Source organism: Cladophialophora bantiana, assembly GCF_000835475.1.
Source record: "Cladophialophora bantiana CBS 173.52 unplaced genomic scaffold supercont1.16, whole genome shotgun sequence".
NCBI classification, from domain to species: Eukaryota; Fungi; Ascomycota; class Eurotiomycetes; order Chaetothyriales; family Herpotrichiellaceae; genus Cladophialophora; species Cladophialophora bantiana.
In genome coordinates, this window is record NW_015971590.1 from 751,339 (window position 1) to 772,380 (window position 21,042).

The 21,042-nt window shown below is 52.0% G+C and overlaps 7 protein-coding genes across 7 annotated transcripts; 1 reads left to right on the forward strand and 6 right to left on the reverse strand.

Moving 5' to 3' along the window:
* Positions 1–347: 347 nt before the first annotated feature.
* Z519_09860 (uncharacterized protein) lies at positions 348–3,443 on the reverse strand (the record flags this gene model as incomplete). Its single annotated transcript, XM_016767581.1, has 1 exon — positions 348–3,443. The coding sequence occupies one exon, from the start codon at positions 3,441–3,443 to the stop codon at positions 348–350; it is 3,096 nt and encodes a 1,031-aa protein (XP_016616373.1).
* A 2,025-nt stretch (positions 3,444–5,468) lies between these two features.
* Z519_09861 (uncharacterized protein) lies at positions 5,469–7,107 on the reverse strand (the record flags this gene model as incomplete). Its single annotated transcript, XM_016767582.1, has 4 exons — positions 5,469–6,069; positions 6,129–6,706; positions 6,771–6,803; positions 6,907–7,107. 4 exons carry the CDS (start codon positions 7,105–7,107, stop codon positions 5,469–5,471), a joined length of 1,413 nt encoding a protein of 470 aa, XP_016616374.1.
* Positions 7,108–8,803: 1,696 nt separating this feature from the next.
* On the reverse strand, positions 8,804–12,598 carry Z519_09862 (uncharacterized protein; the record flags this gene model as incomplete). The annotated part of the gene is made up of 6 exons (XM_016767583.1): positions 8,804–8,935; positions 8,995–9,465; positions 9,519–10,300; positions 10,374–11,246; positions 11,301–11,693; positions 11,746–12,598. 6 exons carry the CDS (start codon positions 12,596–12,598, stop codon positions 8,804–8,806), a joined length of 3,504 nt encoding a protein of 1,167 aa, XP_016616375.1.
* Positions 12,599–14,543: 1,945 nt separating this feature from the next.
* Z519_09863 (uncharacterized protein) lies at positions 14,544–16,501 on the forward strand (the record flags this gene model as incomplete). The annotated part of the gene is made up of 6 exons (XM_016767584.1): positions 14,544–14,603; positions 14,656–14,790; positions 14,841–15,196; positions 15,255–15,919; positions 15,946–16,207; positions 16,261–16,501. The coding sequence occupies 6 exons, from the start codon at positions 14,544–14,546 to the stop codon at positions 16,499–16,501; spliced, it is 1,719 nt and encodes a 572-aa protein (XP_016616376.1).
* Positions 16,502–17,344: 843 nt separating this feature from the next.
* On the reverse strand, positions 17,345–18,868 carry Z519_09864 (uncharacterized protein; the record flags this gene model as incomplete). The annotated part of the gene is made up of 1 exon (XM_016767585.1): positions 17,345–18,868. One exon carries the CDS (start codon positions 18,866–18,868, stop codon positions 17,345–17,347), a length of 1,524 nt encoding a protein of 507 aa, XP_016616377.1.
* A 428-nt stretch (positions 18,869–19,296) lies between these two features.
* Positions 19,297–19,989, reverse strand: Z519_09865 (uncharacterized protein; the record flags this gene model as incomplete). The annotated part of the gene is made up of 1 exon (XM_016767586.1): positions 19,297–19,989. One exon carries the CDS (start codon positions 19,987–19,989, stop codon positions 19,297–19,299), a length of 693 nt encoding a protein of 230 aa, XP_016616378.1.
* Positions 19,990–20,265: 276 nt separating this feature from the next.
* On the reverse strand, positions 20,266–20,676 carry Z519_09866 (uncharacterized protein; the record flags this gene model as incomplete). Its single annotated transcript, XM_016767587.1, has 1 exon — positions 20,266–20,676. The coding sequence occupies one exon, from the start codon at positions 20,674–20,676 to the stop codon at positions 20,266–20,268; it is 411 nt and encodes a 136-aa protein (XP_016616379.1).
* Positions 20,677–21,042: the final 366 nt, after the last annotated feature.

A 21,042-nucleotide genomic window follows, 5' to 3' on the forward strand; every position in this document is an offset into this window, starting at 1 on the left:
AATATCTCCTGTCCATCTCACAAATCATCTCTCCTATTACCAGTGTAAACTTGATTAGGTTTTGCCTGTCGTGTACTCGGTATGTCCAGCTCAGGGGTATCATCTCAATGATCTCGTAACTTGCCACGTTGAAAAAAAACAAAAAAAACAAAAACAAACAAACAACAAAAAGGGCAATATTGCTTTCAAAGGAGCGAATGCAGCCTCCCAGTAACGAATGTGTCCCTTACCCCCCGTTATGACCCGTATTGCTTTTTTGAACCCTCCTGTTGAACTCTTGAATCATCCCGAACATACAAACGCCATGACTGAAACGTCAAATGAATGGATAGAGTCGAGTCTTTGCCTCAGCCTTTTCTAGATCCCATATTCTTATTAGCCCCCGCTTGCAACTTGCGCATCGCTTCACGGTGCAGCTCTAGCATGTCCGGTCGTCTCATGGCTTGATCCATTGCCAACTGTTTCCTTTCTTGCATGCCTCGTTGATATTCCTCCATGAGTTTCTGGTTCTCCTTCTCCGCCTTCAGCTGAGCATGTCCCGCTTCCGCCATCGCCCCGTTGATGCTCGTGCTCGTAGCCCGGTGTTGTTGTGACAGCCGCCATTCAGCAAGCAGAGACTCTCGCTTTTGCGCGTCGCTTCTGCGGTCTCGCTGATTTGGTTGATGGGAATTGTACGAGTCAAGTCTGGTTCCAATCGAAATACCAGGCCGATTGCTGTTTTGGCTCAGTGGCCGCGCCACTTGAGGGAGGTCGTACATGCTAACAGAAAGTGCGCTCGCACCACCGTAGGCTGTATGCGGCCGAGTCCCACTGTTGCTCCGCTGTGGCATCATGTAGGGTGACGACACGCGCCGACTCGCTCTCTCAGGGCTCGTGAATTCCATAGGGGCATCTTCGTCGATTGGTGTCGCGACAAGCGAGTTTTGCATTGTCGCGTTGAGAGAGTTCCGACCGCCTCGGCTGTTGGAGCGTTTTAACGATTGTGTTGATGCTGACCGCGACGGCACTCTGCCCGTGCTTCGACGACGCTCTTGATCCGACACTGACCGTTGGCTCGACGGCGGCTGGGAAGCAATGCCCACACCAGCCCCGCCTGCTTTCACGGTGGGTGGTAATGTGGCTGCTGGCGGCACTTCGACAGGAGGCTCTGCCGGAATCTTCTCGGGCTCGGTCGTGACCGGAGCTAGCTGGGTTGGTAACTCATCGTCAATGCCTTCAATCGTCTCTGGCTCGTCATATATCGGTTTGTCGGCTATGGTAATGTGCTTTGCCCATTCATTGGTCCGATAGGACAGTACCACACTCGACAGCTGGCTAGGAACTTTGGCGAGAGCAGTTTTGGTCAGAGTATCTGCGCTAGAGTTGGTAGTATCGGATGTTTGCGAGTGAGGCTTCTTAACTTCCCTCAACTCGGTCTTTGTTTCGCCCCCCTCGAGTTTGAGAGCTTCGTCCGAGCTGGAAGCACCATTTGCAGACAGTCGATCAAGGTCCCCGAGTATATGTTCGAGCTGCAAGTTCCCATCGATAGTTGACTCTAAAATACCTGGCACCTCGAGAGGCACCCTGGCCGCGTTCTCTGCTCTCTTCGGGACATCCGTGGCTGAACTAGCTGCTGGTGAGATAACAATTTCTGGCGGCAAAGACGTATTTGGATCTGGTTCGACGTCCAACGCATTCACATCTAGCTCTTCGTTGTCCACATCCATGGTCGCAGCAGCCGAGGAGGCCCTACTCTGTGGCCTTTCGCCGTCGATGAGATGTTCTTGCGATTCAGAGCCGCCGCCACCATAGCTAGCGCTCAAGTGTCTTGACCGGCGAGAAAGCGACTGCTGCGAGCCTCGTTTAAGCTTGGAAGAACCGCTGGGTTTGCCTGACTGATCCTTCAAAGCATCTTGGTGGAGGTGAACATCTTTCAGGTAACTGCGAGTACTTTGAGCTGCAGTTGACTCGCCACTCCCTTTTCGTTCCGTCCCAAAGGGGTTTCTGGAACTCTCCAGGGCTTGAAGCGCTTTCTGGCGCTCCTTTGTTGCAACGGCATCCATATCCTCTTCCACCTCTTCTATTACATCGACCGTCAACGTGCTCTGCCGCTTATTCTTCGATCCATAGGCCGAAGATGCTCTCTGAGGCCCAAAGGCATTCATCTCTACGTTTTCGGAAGAACCAGATTTGGGCGCTTGCTCGAGTGAAACCACCGATACGGTCGAATATCGTTTTTCTGGGTGTAGATCCTGCCACAACACGGTATTGCGTTTACTGGTAAGTCGATCGCCATATTGCTTTTCCCATTCGGATTTGTCGCGCTCGTTCTGTCGTTGAAGATGGCGGCCCAAAGCCGCTTCGACCGCCTCCCGCTGTCGCGAATCCTCTTCGTCGACCACGCCTTTCTCTCTTTGTTTAGATCTTACCACCTTCCAGAGCTTCAGCTGCGAGAGTACTCCAATAATGGTGCAGATCACAATCACGGCTATCTCAACCCGTATTCCCTTTGTGAGGGGAAAAGTATTGGTGTTCAAAGGGAAGAGGTTATCGTTGAGATTCCAGATATAGAACCAAAATTCCTTCAGGCCGGCTCTGGTAAAGCAATCGACACCCAAAGTGAAAGCTGTTGCCCCACTAAATGATATCGACCCAATTAGTGCATAAGGGCGAGTGTAGCTGGTCCAGGACAGCGCCCAGAAAACCACACAGAATATCCCGATAAACGCTCCCTTGCCCCCTGAGCTAGTAATTAGTCCACCAGCTCGCAGGGTTAGCAGCCACATGCTAAAACAAAACCCGCCCAAGAGACAGGCAAAGCCTTCGGTGACTTCTTTGAACACCAGAGCACCGCCTCCGAACACGGCGCCAGTCATGAAAATCGCCACGAAGAAGCCTCCCTGCACAGCATCTGTCACCGGCGGGTTCATCACATAGTCGACCAGTGCTGTCGTTGCTATACTCGCCAGGAATGCGCACGACAAAAAAATTTGCACCCATCTGGTCTTGACACCAATCAAAGCATAAGTCGACCCCAGGACGATGAGTATCACTCCGGCGATCCCAAACGCCGGTGTAAGTCGAGGCTGAATTGGCAGTGCATCCGGTTCTTTATCAGTCGAGGTAGTCGTTGAGTTGCTCGCAGGGTTCGTAGATGCGGTAGGGAGGGCCAAATTTGTACTGGAGGTATGCTTCGCAGTGGATGAGGGGGCTGAGGAGGGCGAGCTTCTGGCGGAAGTTGTCCGTTGGACGGTCTGCGTCGAGGTCGTTAGAGATGAAGTGACTGTGTTGTTCACCGGAGTGGACGCATCCACCGAAGCACTCGGGGAATCAGTCGTAAGGGATGGAAGGTTGGTGTTGGTCGAATCCTGTCGCTTCTGTATATTTGATCCAGGTTGGCCGCAAACTCCTGAAGGCAAGGCCCATCCCAGCACCGTCCAGACAATAAGTTGAGAAAGACGCATCTTGTTCTATCCACACGATGGAGTGACTGAGCTCCAACATGGGCTCTCGCCGCGCGCAGAGGATCTCAGCGCATCAAGAACGTCTTTGGCGGTGGCCACTTCCACGTCAACGGGAGTGGTTCCCGGAGCGATGATGCTGAGTTACCATTGACGTGGCCTGGAATCGGAGAATATGTAATTTCGGCCAACAAGCTCGTAGGAAGCAAAACACAACAGTAAGGGCGAAAAGGCAAATACTGTCAACGCTGAACACTTCCACCCACCGGGCAACGGCGACACTCTAGTTAGAATGAAGGAAAGATGGAAGAGCTTAAGAGGCGGGACCACGAGGCCTTGAAGCTGGGGACGAGGCCGGCTAAGAGCAAAATTGAAGGTGGTTAAGCAAGCCACATGCTCGCATGAGCGTACCTTTTGGGATGTGAGGGGCTCCAAATTATCCAAATCGTCATCAAAGAAGCAAGCCAGAACGAGCAGAATGGAAACGTGCCAGCTAGCTCCCGTGGAGAGCAGCCGCTAAGGGGGACAATGTCCCCTGGGGTGAGCGGCTGGACGAGGTATGGATTTGAAGACCGGGAAATTATGCGTTAGAATCAGGACTGGAGCTGCCGACCAAGATCGGAGGAATTGACATCCATTGCGGAGTATCGCTGAGAGCCGCGTTACGTGTTTGCCGGATCCTTGAGCCTATCTCGAGCGCAAGAGCGACTCGTCGACGATGACTTTCTCCAAGAAGGATGAGGTCGACCTGCATGATATCTGCATATTCCTGCGGCGAGGTTCCAGGCCGTGTCTAGGTACACGACGGACGACGGGACAGCTTTGGAGCTTGTGAGGCCAATCCAGCAGGCTGGATCGACAAAACTAGAAACAGCATGCATGGGTGGAGCTTAGCTGAGCGCCGGCTGAACCGGGGTCACCCATGCCGAGATTGGGTGGAAAATAGTGTTACGGCTCGGACAAAGGGGCCCTTGATGTCCATTGGTAGAAGATTTTCTGGGGGATTGGTGGGAGCTCTTTTAAATTGACGGCCCTTCAGCCTTCGAGCCAGCTTTGAGCTGCAAGCCACGTCAAAAACCAAGACGCAGACGGCACCATGGCATGATGGCATGATGTACTCGGTACTCGGTATCCTCCTCGCTTTCTCCGTCCATCCAACAGGGTTCGTCAAGAGCCCTTCGGTCGTCCAGGGGTTCGGCTGAGAGGTTCCGGGCGGACTTTGACAAAAATCGCTCTGCTGCATGTTAGCCATGTCTCACTTGACTTTTCGTAAACGTGCAGGTTCACTCGCTGACTTGATCTTCTCGAAGAGATCACGTCTGCCACAGCGTCTCGCTTCGGCGACGCCAGGTTCCTCCCGGTGTCAAGCTATCGATAAAACATGGGCCAGGATTGAGTGCGATATGATCTCGCGGGGAAGAAGGCGAACAAACGAGATTTAAGGCTGGGATGCTTCGGGCTGCCACCTGGAGACTGGGAGCGGCCTCTTCAAGCCCACGGAAAATATTATGTGGAGAAGGTGAAAATGGCCACAACCATGCGACAATCGGAGTCGGACATTTTGACGCCTTGGCCCGACTTGGCGGACCACATAATATACACGTGACCACTTCAGCTGCCTCGCTGCCTCGCCGCCTCGCTACCTCACCGCCAACTGACCCCAACCAACCCCCAACAAGGTTGGGAGAAGCAGACAAAGAGGAGTCAGAGAGAGTGTGTGTTTGTGTAGGCGAGAGAAGGGAGGCAAGGATTAATGTATCCCAAATTGATAAGATGGTCTGATCAATATCACATCGCAACGCCATCAGACAATCACAGGGACGAACCCATGCTCCACAGCCCCGTGTTACCAGTACATACTGTTGTACAATGTAGAATCGAACAGGTTCATTCATGAAGAGGGCTCACGGCTTGCTTTGGAACCAACATCCTCCCCTTCAAAATCATCTGGCCCCGTCCGCTTACACTTCTCCATAGGTGATTTTAGCAGCAAAGTGATTTGACGACTGCTCCCGCAAAGTGCTGTATTCACGGGATCTGTGGTTCGTAAGGGTTCACAAACGTCGGAGCAGTAGGTGATCCCTGCAGCGTCGAGGTCGGGGGGTGGGAGCGACCTTTTTCCAAGTGGGCATCACATTTGTGCGAATTTTGGCGCCTCTGCTCATCGTTCGTCCACCGATGCGGCAAGGACAACCAGGGAAGCCAGGTAACTATATATCGCACCCGTACAAGTTCGCCTTGTACAAGCTCGTCTATGTCTGTGTCTTCTGGCGGGATATCTTCCGGCACTTGAGGACCCGTGCTGACAAATTTGGTCGGTGGCGCAAAGACTTCAAAGAGCTTCCTCGGCCCCGGGAAGTCCTGGTGTGTTTGGGAATGATGAGGCTCTGTTGGAAGTGACGGTTCGTCCTCAGGGTCACGCCACTTTTCGAGCACCTTGTAACCCAACCGGACAAAACTGAAGCAGCCGATAATCAACGGAATCAGCTGGGAAGGGAAGAAAATCCGATTACCGGGGCCCAGCACTTCCTTAACATGGTTGAAGTTGAGAGTACACTCAACTAGAATCATCGACCACAGAATCCAGAGAAAATTGCCGATCCCGAGAAAGTAGAAGATTCTGCGCAGTCTAAGATTAAACAGTCAGCCAAGTACACAAACTTGAAAGCTGCTTCCAGACGAATTTACTCTTTTTGATAAAGCCCTGTAGCATAGTGCAATCGAGTGCTCGTTCGCCATTTCCCTTGCTTGGCTAGGTCGACACCCTTTGCAAACCTTGCGAATAGAGCTAAGAAGGACGCGAGCAGCATGACGCCGAAATAGATGACGCAGCCAATGCAGACGATAATGTTGAAGATTCTCACACCACCGTCGGCACGGACTTTGGCGAACATAAAAGTGTAGACGGTCCGACATGGACCTGCATCGATCATGACAGCGGTAGTTTCTGGTACGATACCAAACCACCAGAACCACGGGCCATATACCGCCACCGCCATCGAGAGGACAAGTCTGAGATGCGTGCCAAACCCTCCAAAATGGCGAATGCCCTTTGGACCTTCCCCGAGGTAATGGCAAGTTCGATATCCCCAAAGGCTCAGGACCGAGAAGACGGTTCCCCCCGACAGATGCATAAGAATGACGCAGTCTAGCTGCGTCAAGACCTTTGTGATGGTGCATCTTACCATGGCCACAAGATTTGCAAAGAGGAATATTGCGTTCGTATCCAAAGCTCCACCGATGTCACCCGGCACAAATGAATTTGCCTTGACACAATTGGTTAGTTTGCGCCTCATCAATGCGTAAACATGAATAGGGACAAGAACTTACGACCCAACCAGTGAACCACGAAAAATAGATTCCCTTTCAACACAATGTTAGATTCGCTGTGGTTCAAAGAGCACACAAGGTTGGAAAGCATTCAAGACTCTGCCAGATTGGACACACTGCTAAGCACAACACATACCAGTCGGACACCAATTCCATAGTAATCAGGCGCACGAGCACTCTGACATTGGTAGTCGTTTGGGTTTGGTCCCGTAATATTGGTTCGAGGTACAAGCCATCTCGGACTGGTATGTGTTTCTGCGGCCGCGGCAGAGCACGAACCAACGAACAATAGCAGCAGCAAGCTGAAGCAGGTGACTTTGTTATTCTCTCCAACCATGTTTGGTATCAGAATGTGTCATTACAGAAACTTCCAATTCATACCTGGCAAAGCAGGGATGTTTAACCTTTTGAACATGAGGGCTTTAGTGTCGGGCTGCCCGAGGAATTCAGTATCCTGATGGGGCGCACCAGGGCCTGGCAGCTGAGGAGACAGCAAAGACTTGTGCTAGTAAACGATGTCTAGCATCAACCAGCCAGAGGTTTTGTTTGCTCAAAGTAAAATCTGACAAGAAGTATAGTGCCGCCCCAGGACGAGGCATGTGCTGGTTTGCCCTAACCCACAGAGTCGTCAACAAATGCATTTCGGTTTTGGCTCGTGGTCCTTGATCTATGACGGAATGGACGTTGCACGAAGACGTCATGGCTTTGATACCCGGTTGCAACGAGGCTGATCATCTGCAACAGCCTGGTCATGTTCAGCAATGGTAGCAAGTGGATCGAGGCCATATTAACCCAGTAGCCGTCCCAGATTTGGCTTTCGAGGCGGGTCTCTTTGTCCAACGTCCTAAACACGACAATAGGGCACTTCACCGAACTGGAGGATACAGAACATCGGGACAGGCGGAGGTCACCATGACCTTGAAGAGCTCGTCCTTTGGGGATTGAAACTAGAAGCCCCTATGCATTCCGGTTCTGGCGGCATGTAGTGGCCAAACATTGCTGCTTGTTGGACCTGTTAGCCATCTTGTAGAGAGTTCATCCTCCTCCAACCATCTAACCCTTCAATCTGATCAGCATCAGTATCGGCGAAATGGATTTCATGCCAAGCAGACGCTTGGATGCGAGGGCGGCCTGGGTGCGGAGACGTGTCAAGCCGTAGGAGGCCTGATGCTGAATCGCAATCGACGTAGATGCAGATCAGCACATACGCAGACTCAGCGATCGAGCAGCAGCAGAGAGAATTGTCCAGAAGTCTGTATCAAGAGTCAGCCCCTGCATTCGATTGCGGGAGAAGTAAGATGAGATATTGATTTTTTGTAACATGCCAATTCAGCCTCGAGGAAATTGCTTGGGTGCTTCGGGTGTTAATATTAATACTCCTAGTGATCCCTCGCTCTGTACTCCGTACAGGGCAAGGTACTAAGTAATGGAATATAGTTTATCCGATGTATTCGGCACTGAAAGATGCTCTTAACCTGAATAGGCTCCAAGCCGAATTGAACAGCAAGTGGCACACTCGACGTCTCTCGATTGCTTCACTTGACTCCAACTGTTTCTAAACCCCTTAACTATAACACTTGGCCTTTTTCACAGAACACATATGACAGTCGAATTCTGTAGGGATGGAGCCAGCGCGTCTTGAGCTCAGGGATGGAAGTCTTCCCCCAAGGTGAGGCGCAAAACCGCCCGATGCACACTGGTGAGATGAGAAAGTAAGTCCGGGCTTGTTCGAGGACCTGCAAAGAAGTGCGGATAGATCAAAAGTCCATGGGGAAAATAGCGTGTTATGGTGAGGTAATACGCGGACATTATACTACTGAAAAGAGATATTAATTACCTTGACTGTGTCCAACCTATTAGATCTACCTCGTGCTTGAGAGTCAACCAGATGATTATCATGAGAACGGCTTGCAAAATTGCAACTTGAACCATTCTCTCCATTATCATCCATGAGCATTACCACTACCGCCATACATAATTTGTCATCGCTGGGTCTCTGCCCGGCTGGCTCAATGAAATGCCCAGGAGACGTTTCAATGCTCCACCTTGGCTTTGGGCAATGGAGGCAGCGTTCCGTCGTAATGCACCTTGAATGTGCACGGGAAGACGAAGTAGGAGCCATGGTCTTCTCGCATATAGACGTAGAAACCTCCCTCGCGAGGGATCTAGGAGAGGTCAATAACTTTCCATGTAGATTGTGTTGACGTTGGACTGTCGAGCTCACCTTCTTCAATTGTCCTTGCGGTCCTGGCGCCCGGCGCAGATTCTCCAACTTTCCCACTGTTCTCAACATGGCAGTCAATCCCACCATACTAGCATCCTTTCCAAGACAGGTGTGCTCCCCGATGCCATAGTGGATATAAGACTCCAGCGGCCTGTCAAGTCGGACCTCGTCCGGGTTCGGGAAGATCGTAGGATCTCTTGCGGCTTTCACAAAGCCACAGAAGACCTTATCGCCGGGCCTAACGGTGACTTGATTCCCATCATCGTTGAAAGTATGACTGACCTGGCTCCGTCGGTAACTACCAAAAGTGCCGTTCAAGCGGATCCCTTCGTTGACGTAATGTAGGAGTTTATTGTCGGATTCCCTACTGTCGATCTTGGCAAGACGTTGAATGTCCGGGAGATACTTAACCCCTTCTTCGCTCAGGTAGTAGTCCATTATTTGCGAGAATACCTGCGATTGGTTTGGAATCTATGAATTGTCAGTTAAAGGTCATTGAATAATTAAAAAGAATGTGAGCTCACCATAGCACAGGCTGTTGGTAAGATCTGGCTGAAGGCCATATCGTAGGTGCTCATACCGGTCTCGCTCAGGCGACGAATCATGTGGATGCCATAGTCAGCCAGGGCATTCTCATTCTCTCTCCAACCATCGAAGAACTTCGCCGCAAACGAGGTAGCTGTTACTGACTTGACGTTGGCTTCAATGAGCTTGCCGAGCATGTTTGACAGCTTTCTCCCCACCATCCGGAGTGGAAAGGACTTGGTCGGTTCAAAGTCAAAGAAGATGGCAGTGAAAATGACGCTCATGGCCATCCATAGCTCTTGCTCGGAGAAAATGCCCTTGGGGTTCTCCGCAGTCTTTAGAGGCAAATCGAACATGTTGGCAGCAAAGTGGACGTGCGCAAGATTACCAACGTCGCGGGTGATATCGACTTGATTGATGCCAGCAATTTTGCAGCTCTTCTCGTGGAGAAGGCGGAGTGTGATGTGCTCATAGAAGTGCTTGACATGGTCATGCCATTTTTCGCGGTATATGAGTTGTTGCATCGTCTGGCGCTGTTTCCGATGGAAAATGGTGTCCCCTCCAAGACAGAACTTCTCGCCTCCTTTGCCCATACAGAATCCTAAGCCGTCATTCCACATGACCCTAAAGTCTTGAGAACGCTCCAGAAGGTATTTAGCGCTCTGGTAGGACGTCAAATTGACGCGAGTAGGAATATACTCCGGAGGACTCCAGTCGTAATCCTCATAGCGACCGAGATTCTTCATGATTTTGGCATTCTCGCTTGGAATTGTCATTGGATCTAGCCGATGTTAGAACAGTATACGCCCACAAATACTGCAGCATCGTAGTCTCTGTGGAAGAAGTTCACTTACAGTGAGCATAAATGCTGTTGGTTTTGAAATGGTTTGGCAGTGCTCTGAGGACGAGTTTGTAAAAGACACACCCTTGATTGACGCTCATATCAGATGCCGCCTCATTAAACCCCCAATTGGTAAGGTTCCTCGGAGTGTAGTCGAGAGTGTAGAATCTGTCGCCCCGGACCAAGGCAACAGCGTCGGACAACACGACGCGTGAAATGGTATGTGTCGGGCAAATACCTACACCTGGCACCATCGGTTCCTTGTACTCTTCAACAGCGAGTCCGGGATAAAGCTCGATGAAGTCAGGGTGTTCATACAGATGTTTCAGCTGCTCGGCCACATACGGATCTCGGTTGACTTCTTCAAATGTGTCGTATGTCTTCAGGCCAAAGAATTTCCGGTATTCGTTGAGGGTGCATAGGTTCCAAGACCGAGACTGTCGAATACCAAGAATCGTGATGGCTCGAAGTGCCTTGGGGATGTTGCGGGCCCCGAATGCGCCAGCAACTTCCTCCACCCCTGCTTGCATGATCTTCGCAAGCTCACCATCATCAAACTTGCCATTTGCGTCCCGTTTGAGATGGGCGAACGGCCGCTGAAGTGGATCTTTGGGTAGATCTTGGTCGTATTTGCCTAACCCAATCATCAACTCTTGGAGTGACACCTCGTCCGGCTTCTTCCCGAAGAGCTCATAGTAAACCTTCTCCGTCCATGCTTCATCCATTCGTCCGATACAAGAATGCCAACGGTATGAGAGACTGAATTCAGCGCTCACTTGGTTGCCAACTCCCCGTGGGGTGCCGTCATTGCCAAAGGTTTTGGGGTTGTCGATACGGGGATCCAAGGTCCAAGTGCTGTTTGTCCTGTTCAAGTTTACTATCGTACCTGAAAACTTTGTTAGCTTAGATAAAACATATAGAGGGCGGAAGATAGGATTACGCAAATAGTCATGGAGAGTGATTGAGATATAGAGCCCACAGGTAATGAGTCGTCCTGTCTGGAAGAGATCATTGTCGTACTTCTTCCAAGCCGCTTTTGCAGACTCCCCCGATAGCTTGCCGGAAGGCCGCGTGAAACGCCCATTCTCGTTAATCAATGCCAGCTGCTCGACAACATAGTTGTGGAAGCGGTTCAACATGATGAGCATCACACCGCACGATGGTGGAAATGCCAGAAGTCTTTCCTCGGCAAAGCAGTCTGGCTTGATTTTGCCTTCCTCGAATGTCCTCATCATATCCTGATCTTCTTGAGTATCCCCATACAAGATCGATAGGTCCAGGTAGCTAGAAGTCTTGCTGTTGCTATAATCGTGGTGATCTGTTTGAAAGAGATCTAAAAACCAGTCAGATTAATTCAGGATCAAAAATATTCTGGTTCGGCATACCATGGATGACTAGCGAAGCCCAGTTGAAGAAGATGCTCGAGACGTTATTTGGATGCGGCTTAAATTCCTCTCTTGCCAGCAGCGAATCAAATATGAGCCCTGGGTCAGGTAAAGCACCTGGTTGGGTAGTCTTAGGCTGGACCGAACGTGCGTAAGGGGTGTTCGCTGCACCAAGTTTCGGAAAGATGTAAGAATTGTTCGAGCCGTCAGCTGAACGGTATTGGTAGCCATCTCCAAGGTACGACATAGGCGGATGTTGCAAGGAATTCCAGAGGAGGTCCACAAGCGAACCGGTGAGCTTGACTCGATTGGCAGAGCGATCAGGAAGGGCGGCGACCAGCTGCATAACTTCCTCCATATGCATTTTGCGGTCATCCACGGGCCCGCCACTAAGCCTGTCCTCTACCATGTGCAAGGCTGTCTCTGCGTCTTTGAACCCTAAGTGCTTTATATCATTCCAGAGTCCTGTCGGCTCCTCTTTCTCCAGATACTGGCCATCGCCCGACTGGGTTGGGAGCGGGCGCCGCGAAGCGTGGATGAGTGCTGCAAATTGCGTGAAAACGTTTTCGACATCCTTGCGTGTCGCTAGACCATCACCCTCATCTTTCGCGGGTTTTGGAAGATTCGGGGTACTGGCCAGTTTGGGTGCCGCTGGCCGTTGAATATCCTTTGTTTTTTCAAGGCTCTGACCGACAGAGGCACCATTTGGGGCTGTGCCGTTGACTTGGTCATTGTTCACAGCAGCAGGGGAAGGCTTTGATTCGTCGACGGCGGGAAGGGCGCCATTGACACCATTGCTCTTTGCTCCCTTGTGCTTCCTGAAGTTGGAAGAAATTCTTCTTAGCAACGGCATTGCTCCAGTTCACGGCCTTGGGATATTGTACTTGGTTGTGAGGATAAGAAGGGCATATGACAGAAAGCAAGGAGCATGAGAAAGAAACTCCAGGGGGTTTCAAGGGAGGCCCAAAGCTTCAAAACACAGCTTTGCCTCTTGAAGGGAATGACAGTCGAGCTCGGTACACGTAGACCAAGATCATCAAAGCTCCATATCCAGGGTGGAAACAACTTGTTCTGAGCAAGTCAAGGGGCGATCTGCGCCCAGTTGTACTTGAAAGCAAACCAAATGAATGGCTGGTGTATGGAAGGGTGGAGACAAGTTCAGACAAGATAGGCTTGAAGCTACATGTGCCACTTTCTTGTGCAATGACAGCTTCGTGCATCGAAGGTGAGTTGGAGGTCAATCCAGCCGCACGTACCATGTCCGATGCGGGGCGAGGTGTCGAGGTGTCATTACTGCTCTTCCAATTTCAGCCCGCGGTACCGTGTTGATCGGTACGTCAAGCCTGATATAGTGGACAGCTACCTTGGAAAGATCATCTTCCCCCGAGCTCACCCCAATGCGAAAAGGGCACAGTCTGACAAAGTGTCTGCTCCCGACACAACTAACGAGTAGGAGTTTAAAAACAGTGGTCGTCTCTAGCTGTTCCGTGCTCTGGTGATGCGTTCAACACGGCGTCTTTCTCCAGTCAGACCGAACATTATTCTTTCAATTAGCTGACCTGCTCGGAGAGATCAAAGTCGGTGTGTGCTTCCATTGAGTCATTGCGAGCCAATGAGGCCGACATTCCCCAGTAATATCGGGCAAGGTACTGGTAGACCACCGAAGGTGCTGGGGGATGACTTTCTGTTTTACGTGAAATGCCAAAGGTGGCGCACAAGATATTGTGCTATCAGTGAGTCGTGGATCAATCATTGCATGAAGATGAAGGTCGGGGTAGGACGATGGATGTCGATGGCGACCTGACAGCTGTCGGAGTGTAGTAAGGGAGAGAGCCAGAGAGCCAGCGATCCAACCGACGGTCCGTGCGGAGTGGGGCCGGGGCCATTAGTTCCAAGGTCCGGTCGAATTGAATCGGACCGGACCGGGGGGATGGGGGGCGGTGGTTAGGGCAAACTTGGGCCAAGCGCCTCCTTGCCTCCTCGTGCTCTTCCTTTTGCTGATGGAGAACCCGCCTCGAGTATCTTTCTCGCTTGTTGTTCGACTGCCGATCGTTGGCCTGGACTGCCAATCCCATCACCGATGAAGGTCAGCTGTCTGGTTTCGTGCAGACTTCCCCTCCGCTTCCAGATTAGGCTGCTCGAACAAAACAGCAACGTCCATCAACTTGAGGCCTAATTCGGATTGCCAAATGCCAATCGAACGATGATCCATGGATCAAGTAGAGAGCAAACGAGACCCCAGTCCCACCCCAGGCGCCAGCGAGTGATCACCCACCGAGTCCCTTCCATCGCAACAAGGGATGGCTGTGGGTTTGGAAGGTGTGCAACCTCATCACGCACCACCATCATTCAACGTATGGCCCCCTGGGGCTTTTGGACGTCCACTTGAGTACTAAACCATCTTGATCATCTTCATGAGACCTTTCGTTGTGCGTCCGAGCACCCCGTCCATCCTGCAGTTGCGGAAGTTAGGTATCGCCCATCATTTCCGAAATTGCTTGGATTCTGGCGGTCAGGCGCAAAGTTGTTTGCTGCTGTGTCGGGTGAATGTCAACGGTGGCCCATGCTGTGATGGCAAGACTCTGTCTGCTCTGTGCGGGAAGAGCCACACAGAGGGAAAATATGAGCCCATGCCGAATGAGCACACTCCACTGCCTCTTTTCATACGGTTGATCTGAGGCGAGTTGGATCTCACATCCTTAACTCGACGTCGATTCCTCTTCTTGTCGCTGGAGTCTCTGTCTTTCTCCGTATTGTTAATCATTCTTAGCATCCCGCACTTAGAGGTGTTCCTTCCAATGGCCGCTCCAGAGCCACACCAGCCCCGGCAGAAGAACGTTTTCGTTCTTTGTTTTGATGTTCATCCCCCAGCTTCCAACATGTGATAGCATTTACTGACAACGTTCCAAGGGCACGGGCAACAAGTTCAGCGGAAACGACACTGACAGCAACATCCTCAAACTCTACCGCATGCTTGATCGCTCTGATGTGAACATGTACACCTTTTACCAGCCAGGAATCGGGACATACGTTAGTTCTCATTCGGTAAGTGAGACAAGATCTCTCTGGGAAAAATCCCATCGCTCACCTTTCAGATCCAAACCACGTCCACACTCGGTCGGATTCGATCATGGTACCTGAAAACCAAAGATGAGGCTGTCGGCACATCGTTTGCAGATCATGTCATGGGGGGCTACAAATTCCTTATGCGCTACTACAGCTGCGAAGATGACTTGTACTTTTTCGGTTTCAGCCGTGGAGCCTACACGGCTCGCTTTCTTGCCGAAATGCTAGATCACATCGGTCTGCTAGCTGCCGGCAACGAAGAGCTCATCAGGTTTGCTTGGAAGACGTACGCCAAATGGGCGGCCAGAACGAATGATGGCAGTGATCAGGCCAGAAAATACGAGGAGGAACACTACGAGTTTATGCGGGGGTTCAGGGAAACATTGTGAGTCCTTCCCCGACAGCGTCTTAATAACCTCTGGATATTCTGACACCCGCCGCAGCAGCAGGCCAGTCCGTCGAATTCGTTTCCTTGGCCTGTTCGACACAGTGAACTCGGTGCCAAGATTCGAGTCGGCTTGGATGCAGCGAACTAAATTCCCTTACACTGCCCGTTCGTCGGCCAAGGTGATCCGGCATGCAGTTTCGATTGACGAAAGGCGAGCAAAGTTCCGGCAAGATCTTATCGGCGGAACACAGAGTGAAACAGAGGATAAAACCGGTCCTCACATGCGTCGCTACGAATCGGACCTTGCACAAATGAATGAGAAGGTGCAAGCGGATGAGAGCCAGAGCAACGGTGCAGCGCCAGGAGGCCCGAAAATTACCCTGACAAGCTCATCGGGTGGTCAGCTCTCGGTCCCGGGAGTTCAGCTCGCATCACAAAGCTCTTCCGAGAGTCTTGCTGCCCCCGTACATTCTCCTTCCACCGAGCATCTCCGGGAAAGAGCAAAATCGCCGCGAAAGCATACTAGGCGTCGATGGTCGCAGCCAAAGCGTTCGCAAGATGTGCAAGAAGTCTGGTTCGCGGGGGGTCATGGGGATATCGGTGGAGGCTGGGGAAAGGGAGACAAAGAGCATTGGGTGCTCAGCCACACGCCCTTGGTGTGGATGGTGCACGAGGCGGAGAGGGCGGGATTGAAATTTGACCCTGGGTATGACTTTGATCGTCCTAACCCCCTTTTTGGTCAAAAGCTCTGACATGTAACAGAAAGATGGCTCGTTTAGGCTGTTCGCCACATTCAGTCGACGAGTTTGGAGAACAAATCGAGGACACCATGAGCCGCCAATCATTCCACCAGAATCTGGAACGTTGCTACACTGAAGGGACAGTCCATGATTGTCTCAAGTACGGTGGTGGCTTGCCATATGGCACCGTCTTTTTCTGGAAGTTGATGGAATATCTCCCGTTTCGACGAATGGACCTGCAAAATGGAAAATGGAAAGCTATCCGCTGGTACGTCGCAAAATTCACAAAGATTTCGCACGGCTCGCTGACCATTTACGAAGGCCACTTCCCATGGGAGAAACCCGGGATATTCCAGATGACGCACAGATCCATATCTCTGTCATCAGACGCATGCAGGCAGATCCGACTTATCGTCCGGGCAACCTCATTGTCGGTGGGGGTGGTCGAGGAGTACGGAGAGCTCCTGAAAAATACGGCATTGGCGAATGGATGTCGCACATGTGGGAAGGTGATATTGTCAAGCACACCTTTGTGCGAAAACAGCCTTCTTCTCATGGCTGAGGTGACAAAGTTGCCATGTCAGGATGCGCGTCCAAGGTGTAAATGAAGGAGACATTAATACAGGATACGTCCTGATGGCCTAACTATATAACTAATAGACCAAAGCATTTGACGACAGATTCGCAGGTATTCTGGTTTCTTTATGTGACACTATTATCTCACGGGGGGTGTCTACTCGCTATTGCATAGCTTAGCGGCAGCCTTTATTTCCAATGGCGGCTATCCTCCTTTGGACGCGGTAAGAATTGTTCAGCAAGTTCGCGAAACTGCCAGAGGCCGTTCGACCTGCAATTGGCTTATTTGCTGGAGATGTGCGAGATGGCAGGTCCACCACGATCACATCCGATGATCCCGGTTGCGATCGATGGCCTGGACGACATGATCGGTACGGCTCGTGGCACGGCTTCACATTATATCTTCAAGTCAGATCACCGTTCCCTGCTTCCAGTCACTGATGGACATTTGAGACATGAATGTCTGCATCCGTCTCTGGCGACTGTGAATCGAATAGTGAGGAATCATGATTGGAAAATCGGCATGAGTTATCGTTTCTCGAGGCTGGAGAGACTGTTCAATGGGGTGGCCGATGGACATAGTGTTTGAACTTTGTGTATGTAACTAACACTTTCATTCTGCGAAATGCCGCGTGTGCAGCAGCGTCAGCGAGACATCGTCTAGACATGTCAACGCCCTCCGTAATTGTTCTCGTGATTGCAGTTCCATGGAATATCCTCCTCGCGCTCTGAGCAACCACATCAATACATACCTCTCAGCTCCCGTCATTGCTGTGGCGGCGGCCGGGGGTTTAAAAAGGGGCTCGTTGATGAAGGCTAAAACCCTCACTCAAAGCCATCGCGGTTCATCCGATCCCAATGGTTTCGGCATCACATCCCATCCCACAGGGACACCGTCGATGGTCGCGGAGTGCTTCACGGCTTTGAGCAGGCCGAACCCAGACATGTGCTCCTCGAGATAGTCGTCAGGGACGTCTTCCAAGGTCGCAAAGTCGTCGTTGCACTGGAACCCGGACTGGCCGTCATACTGGCCCAGGCTGCGGAGATACTTCATCGCCGCCGCGAGGCTGACGCTGACCTCGTACGACGACGACGGGCCGCCTCCTTCTCCCTCTTGTGCCTGCCTGTACAGTGCCGCCATAACGCCCGCAGCGAGGAAGTAGCCCGAGGCATGGTCCAGAGCTTGACACGGGGTCGGCTTCGCAGGGAGCTCACTGTGCTCGGTGGTCTGGCCGCTGAAGTGCTCTGCCTCGGACGCGTTCATGCCCGAGCAGGTCTGCACGAGCGAGTCGAAGCCGCGTCTGGCGCTCCAGGGCCCGTCGGGCCCGTAGGCGGAGAGATTGGCGAACACGATGCCCCTCTTCCCTTTTTCTCTGCGTCGCGTGGCGAGCGTCTCGGGGGAAAGTCCCCGGGCCGAGAGACTGCCCGGCCGGTAGCCCTGGAGGAAGACGTCGGCGTCGTCGATGAGGGAGAGGAGCGTCTCCATGTCCTCCGCGCGGCTGATGTCAAGACTCGCCGTTCGTTTTCCGCGCCCGGTGTCGCGGTCAAGGCTGGGCTGGTCAGGGAGCCTCGGGTTGGTTATCCAGAGCACCTCCGCTCCGTGGGCAGCGAGCGTCCTCCCCGCCACAGGGGCCGCGATGACGCGACTCATCTCCAACACTCTCAGGCCATGGAGGCATTTGTCCGCACGGCCACTGCTATCAGCATTCGACATGCCTTCCGGCCACAAAGGTAAACCACCACCACCACTACCGTCGGCGGGGATCTTTCTGATCTGAATGGGAAAATCCTTGATAGCTCTCGCGTGAGGGAGCACATCCCACTGCTCGTAGGTCCTCAGCGCCGCAATCACGACTCCAGCATCCACCGCCGCATTCTCCAAGTCCACGGACCTCCACTTTGCAATCTTCGCACCCACGGTGTCTCGATCCGCGTCCTCCGGACACCCCAGCAGCTTCTTCGTCCCTGCACGGTGATTAGGGAACGAGTCGTGCACCCGTACATAGCCGTCTGAGGTCTTGTGGAGGCCGCCGATCGGTCCCCATGCCGACGGCATGCGTGTCCCGTCGATCGAGTAGAATCTCTCGGACCTAAATTCAAGAAGTGCATGTTGGAGAGGCACGGTGACAGTCGAGATTCCTCTGTGTCCATTGCGCTCCGAGTTGATTAATGCAGCCAGGAGGGCCGTTAGTGTGATTGAGGCCTGGGCCAAGTGTCCGATCTTGAAAGAGGACGGTAGTCCTATGGCGTCTACGCCTGGTAGGCGGATGGCTGTGAGCGCCTTGTCTGGAAGGCCTAAGCCTTTCCAGAGATGAGTGATGCTGTCGATGGTGCCGAAGTGAGATCTGTCCATCGCTGTTGATGACCGAGGAAATCGCAAGTTCGCAGTCTCGATGATGTGTAGTTGTCGTCGTGGAAATCCGCCAGTTCGTGATTGGTCTCGTGGGTTTTATATTGAACACGCTCGTGCCGGCAACGGTGTAAATTCGGTTTGACATTGAATTCTACAGAGACGTGTTGACACAAGCGCTAATTCTGCCTCTATCGCCTTTTCTTCTGAACGAGTGTCCACAAGCAACATCAGTTCTGTCTCCTGTTACAATGCTGATACCACATCTACCATCTTCCGGTTGAAGGAATATCCCCGGAGTATCTTTTTCTTTTTCGATCCAGCATCGGGTCCACAGACGACTGGAAGCCGGGGTGCGCCCTTGAAAGTCACACTTTCTTTCTCTGGGAAGCGAGTCGGCCTTCCTTACCATAAATCCCTTCGAAATTTTCTTAGTCTTCTTTATCCGTCTGAGCGCGATCCTCCCAGTAGCATGGACTACCGTTGAACCATGCTTGTCGGACTTCCTGCCCGATTTCTCTGACACTGTACGATCGAAGGCCGCTCTTCTCATGAGAATCTTCACCTGCACCGCATTTGACCTTCTTCAGCTGGAGAAAGACCATCGCAGCCAAGTACAAGCCTGGGTTGTCAGCCTTTCGCAACCTTGCCCCCTCGACGACAATCTCTGCAACCACAAAGTCCTTCCAGCTTCTGTCTTTCCCAGGACCATACAACGCCTCGAAGCTCGAATGGCGAAAGAGAAAGGTCCCATAGTCCTTCGTTCCAACCAGCCTCCGCAAGTTCCCAAGTTCGACGTTCCCTTTCTTCTCGCTTAAAAGCACCTCAACAACTGAACGGACTGGTCTGAAAACCTCCGCCGCTGGCGCGTTTTCAGAAAGTTTGATGTGTTCTCCAAACACCTCGCCTATTCGTCCATTCCGGACAAGTGTCAAAGCCTGACTCAAGTAAGCTTGGCTATCTTCGTCCTGAACCGGCGACAACATTGATTTCATCTGCTTTGCCACCGCCAGTCCTCGTGCTCTGTTCTCGGCCCTATTTTTTCGAACCAATACGGCGGGCCGCAACCACGGAATCCACCGAGGCACCGAAAATTTGCAGCGCCACTTTAATTGGACTGACATCTGTTGTCTGGTCCTGGCTGGTAGAGAGCTGGCTGCCTTCTTTCATCTTCCGGAAACTTTCTGCAAGATGTACAAAAGCGATAACGCATCGTCGCTCCCTAGAGAAGAAGTCAAAACATTAACGCTGGCATTTCGGCTGTGAAGCCATCAGACAACCTCGCCAGAGTCCAGACCATCTTAGTCTGTAGTGATATAACCGTTCTGTGAGTAGGGTTGTGTGCCGGAGATGTGGTTGTCACATAGAGATTGCGCTCAAAGTCTTGTTGATATTTGCGGCTAAAGTAGCTCCTGCAGCTGGTACGCAGCCTCGTTGGTCTTCCGCGTCTCTCGACCCATCCAACGATAGAAGAGGTTCCGAGCAATCGGACCTTGTTCATATTGTCGCAACACAGTGTTGCCCTTCCTAAGCCGCATTCCGCGAGAGTCTTTGGCTAGGCTTGTCGCCGACATTCCAATGCTGAGGAGAAAGCTGTTTCGCGCTTGAACGAGCGTCTGAGGGCGGCCACCCGTGAAAACTGCCCCCGGGCTCTGGTTGCGGATGAGTAGCTCCATGTCCGGCCAGACAGGCGCCTTTGAGTCAACTATACGCAGAGCATTGTAAAGGTGACAGAGCATCGGGACACGAGCAGTGTTGTTGAGGAGCTTCAGCCCCAAAGTCTGCCATTCCAGCTGGAATTCGGTTTTCATTGTGCCACAGGGGACGGGGAAGTATTCCAGCAGAGGGACCCCTCCCCTTGCTGGGCCTACCGGGATTCGTGACTTAGTGCTTTTGACCCTCCATTTCCTTCCGTTGGTCATTTCGACCAGGTTCAAATCCCGCAGGCGAGAATGAAAAATAAGGAGCCCAATCAGTATCCTTTGCTATTACAACGGAGGTGGCCTTCGTTGGTAATGAGCATTCCGTTTACCCTGGAAATGGTGGCCATCTGTCATTCATCCTACATCGTCAATTATATTAGATATAGCGGTCGCTTTGGCGTTACTCGAGCACTCTTGATGTACGTATTCCGTGACAGACTGTGCCCCTTACCTTTGAACCCGGCTTGCCCGTTA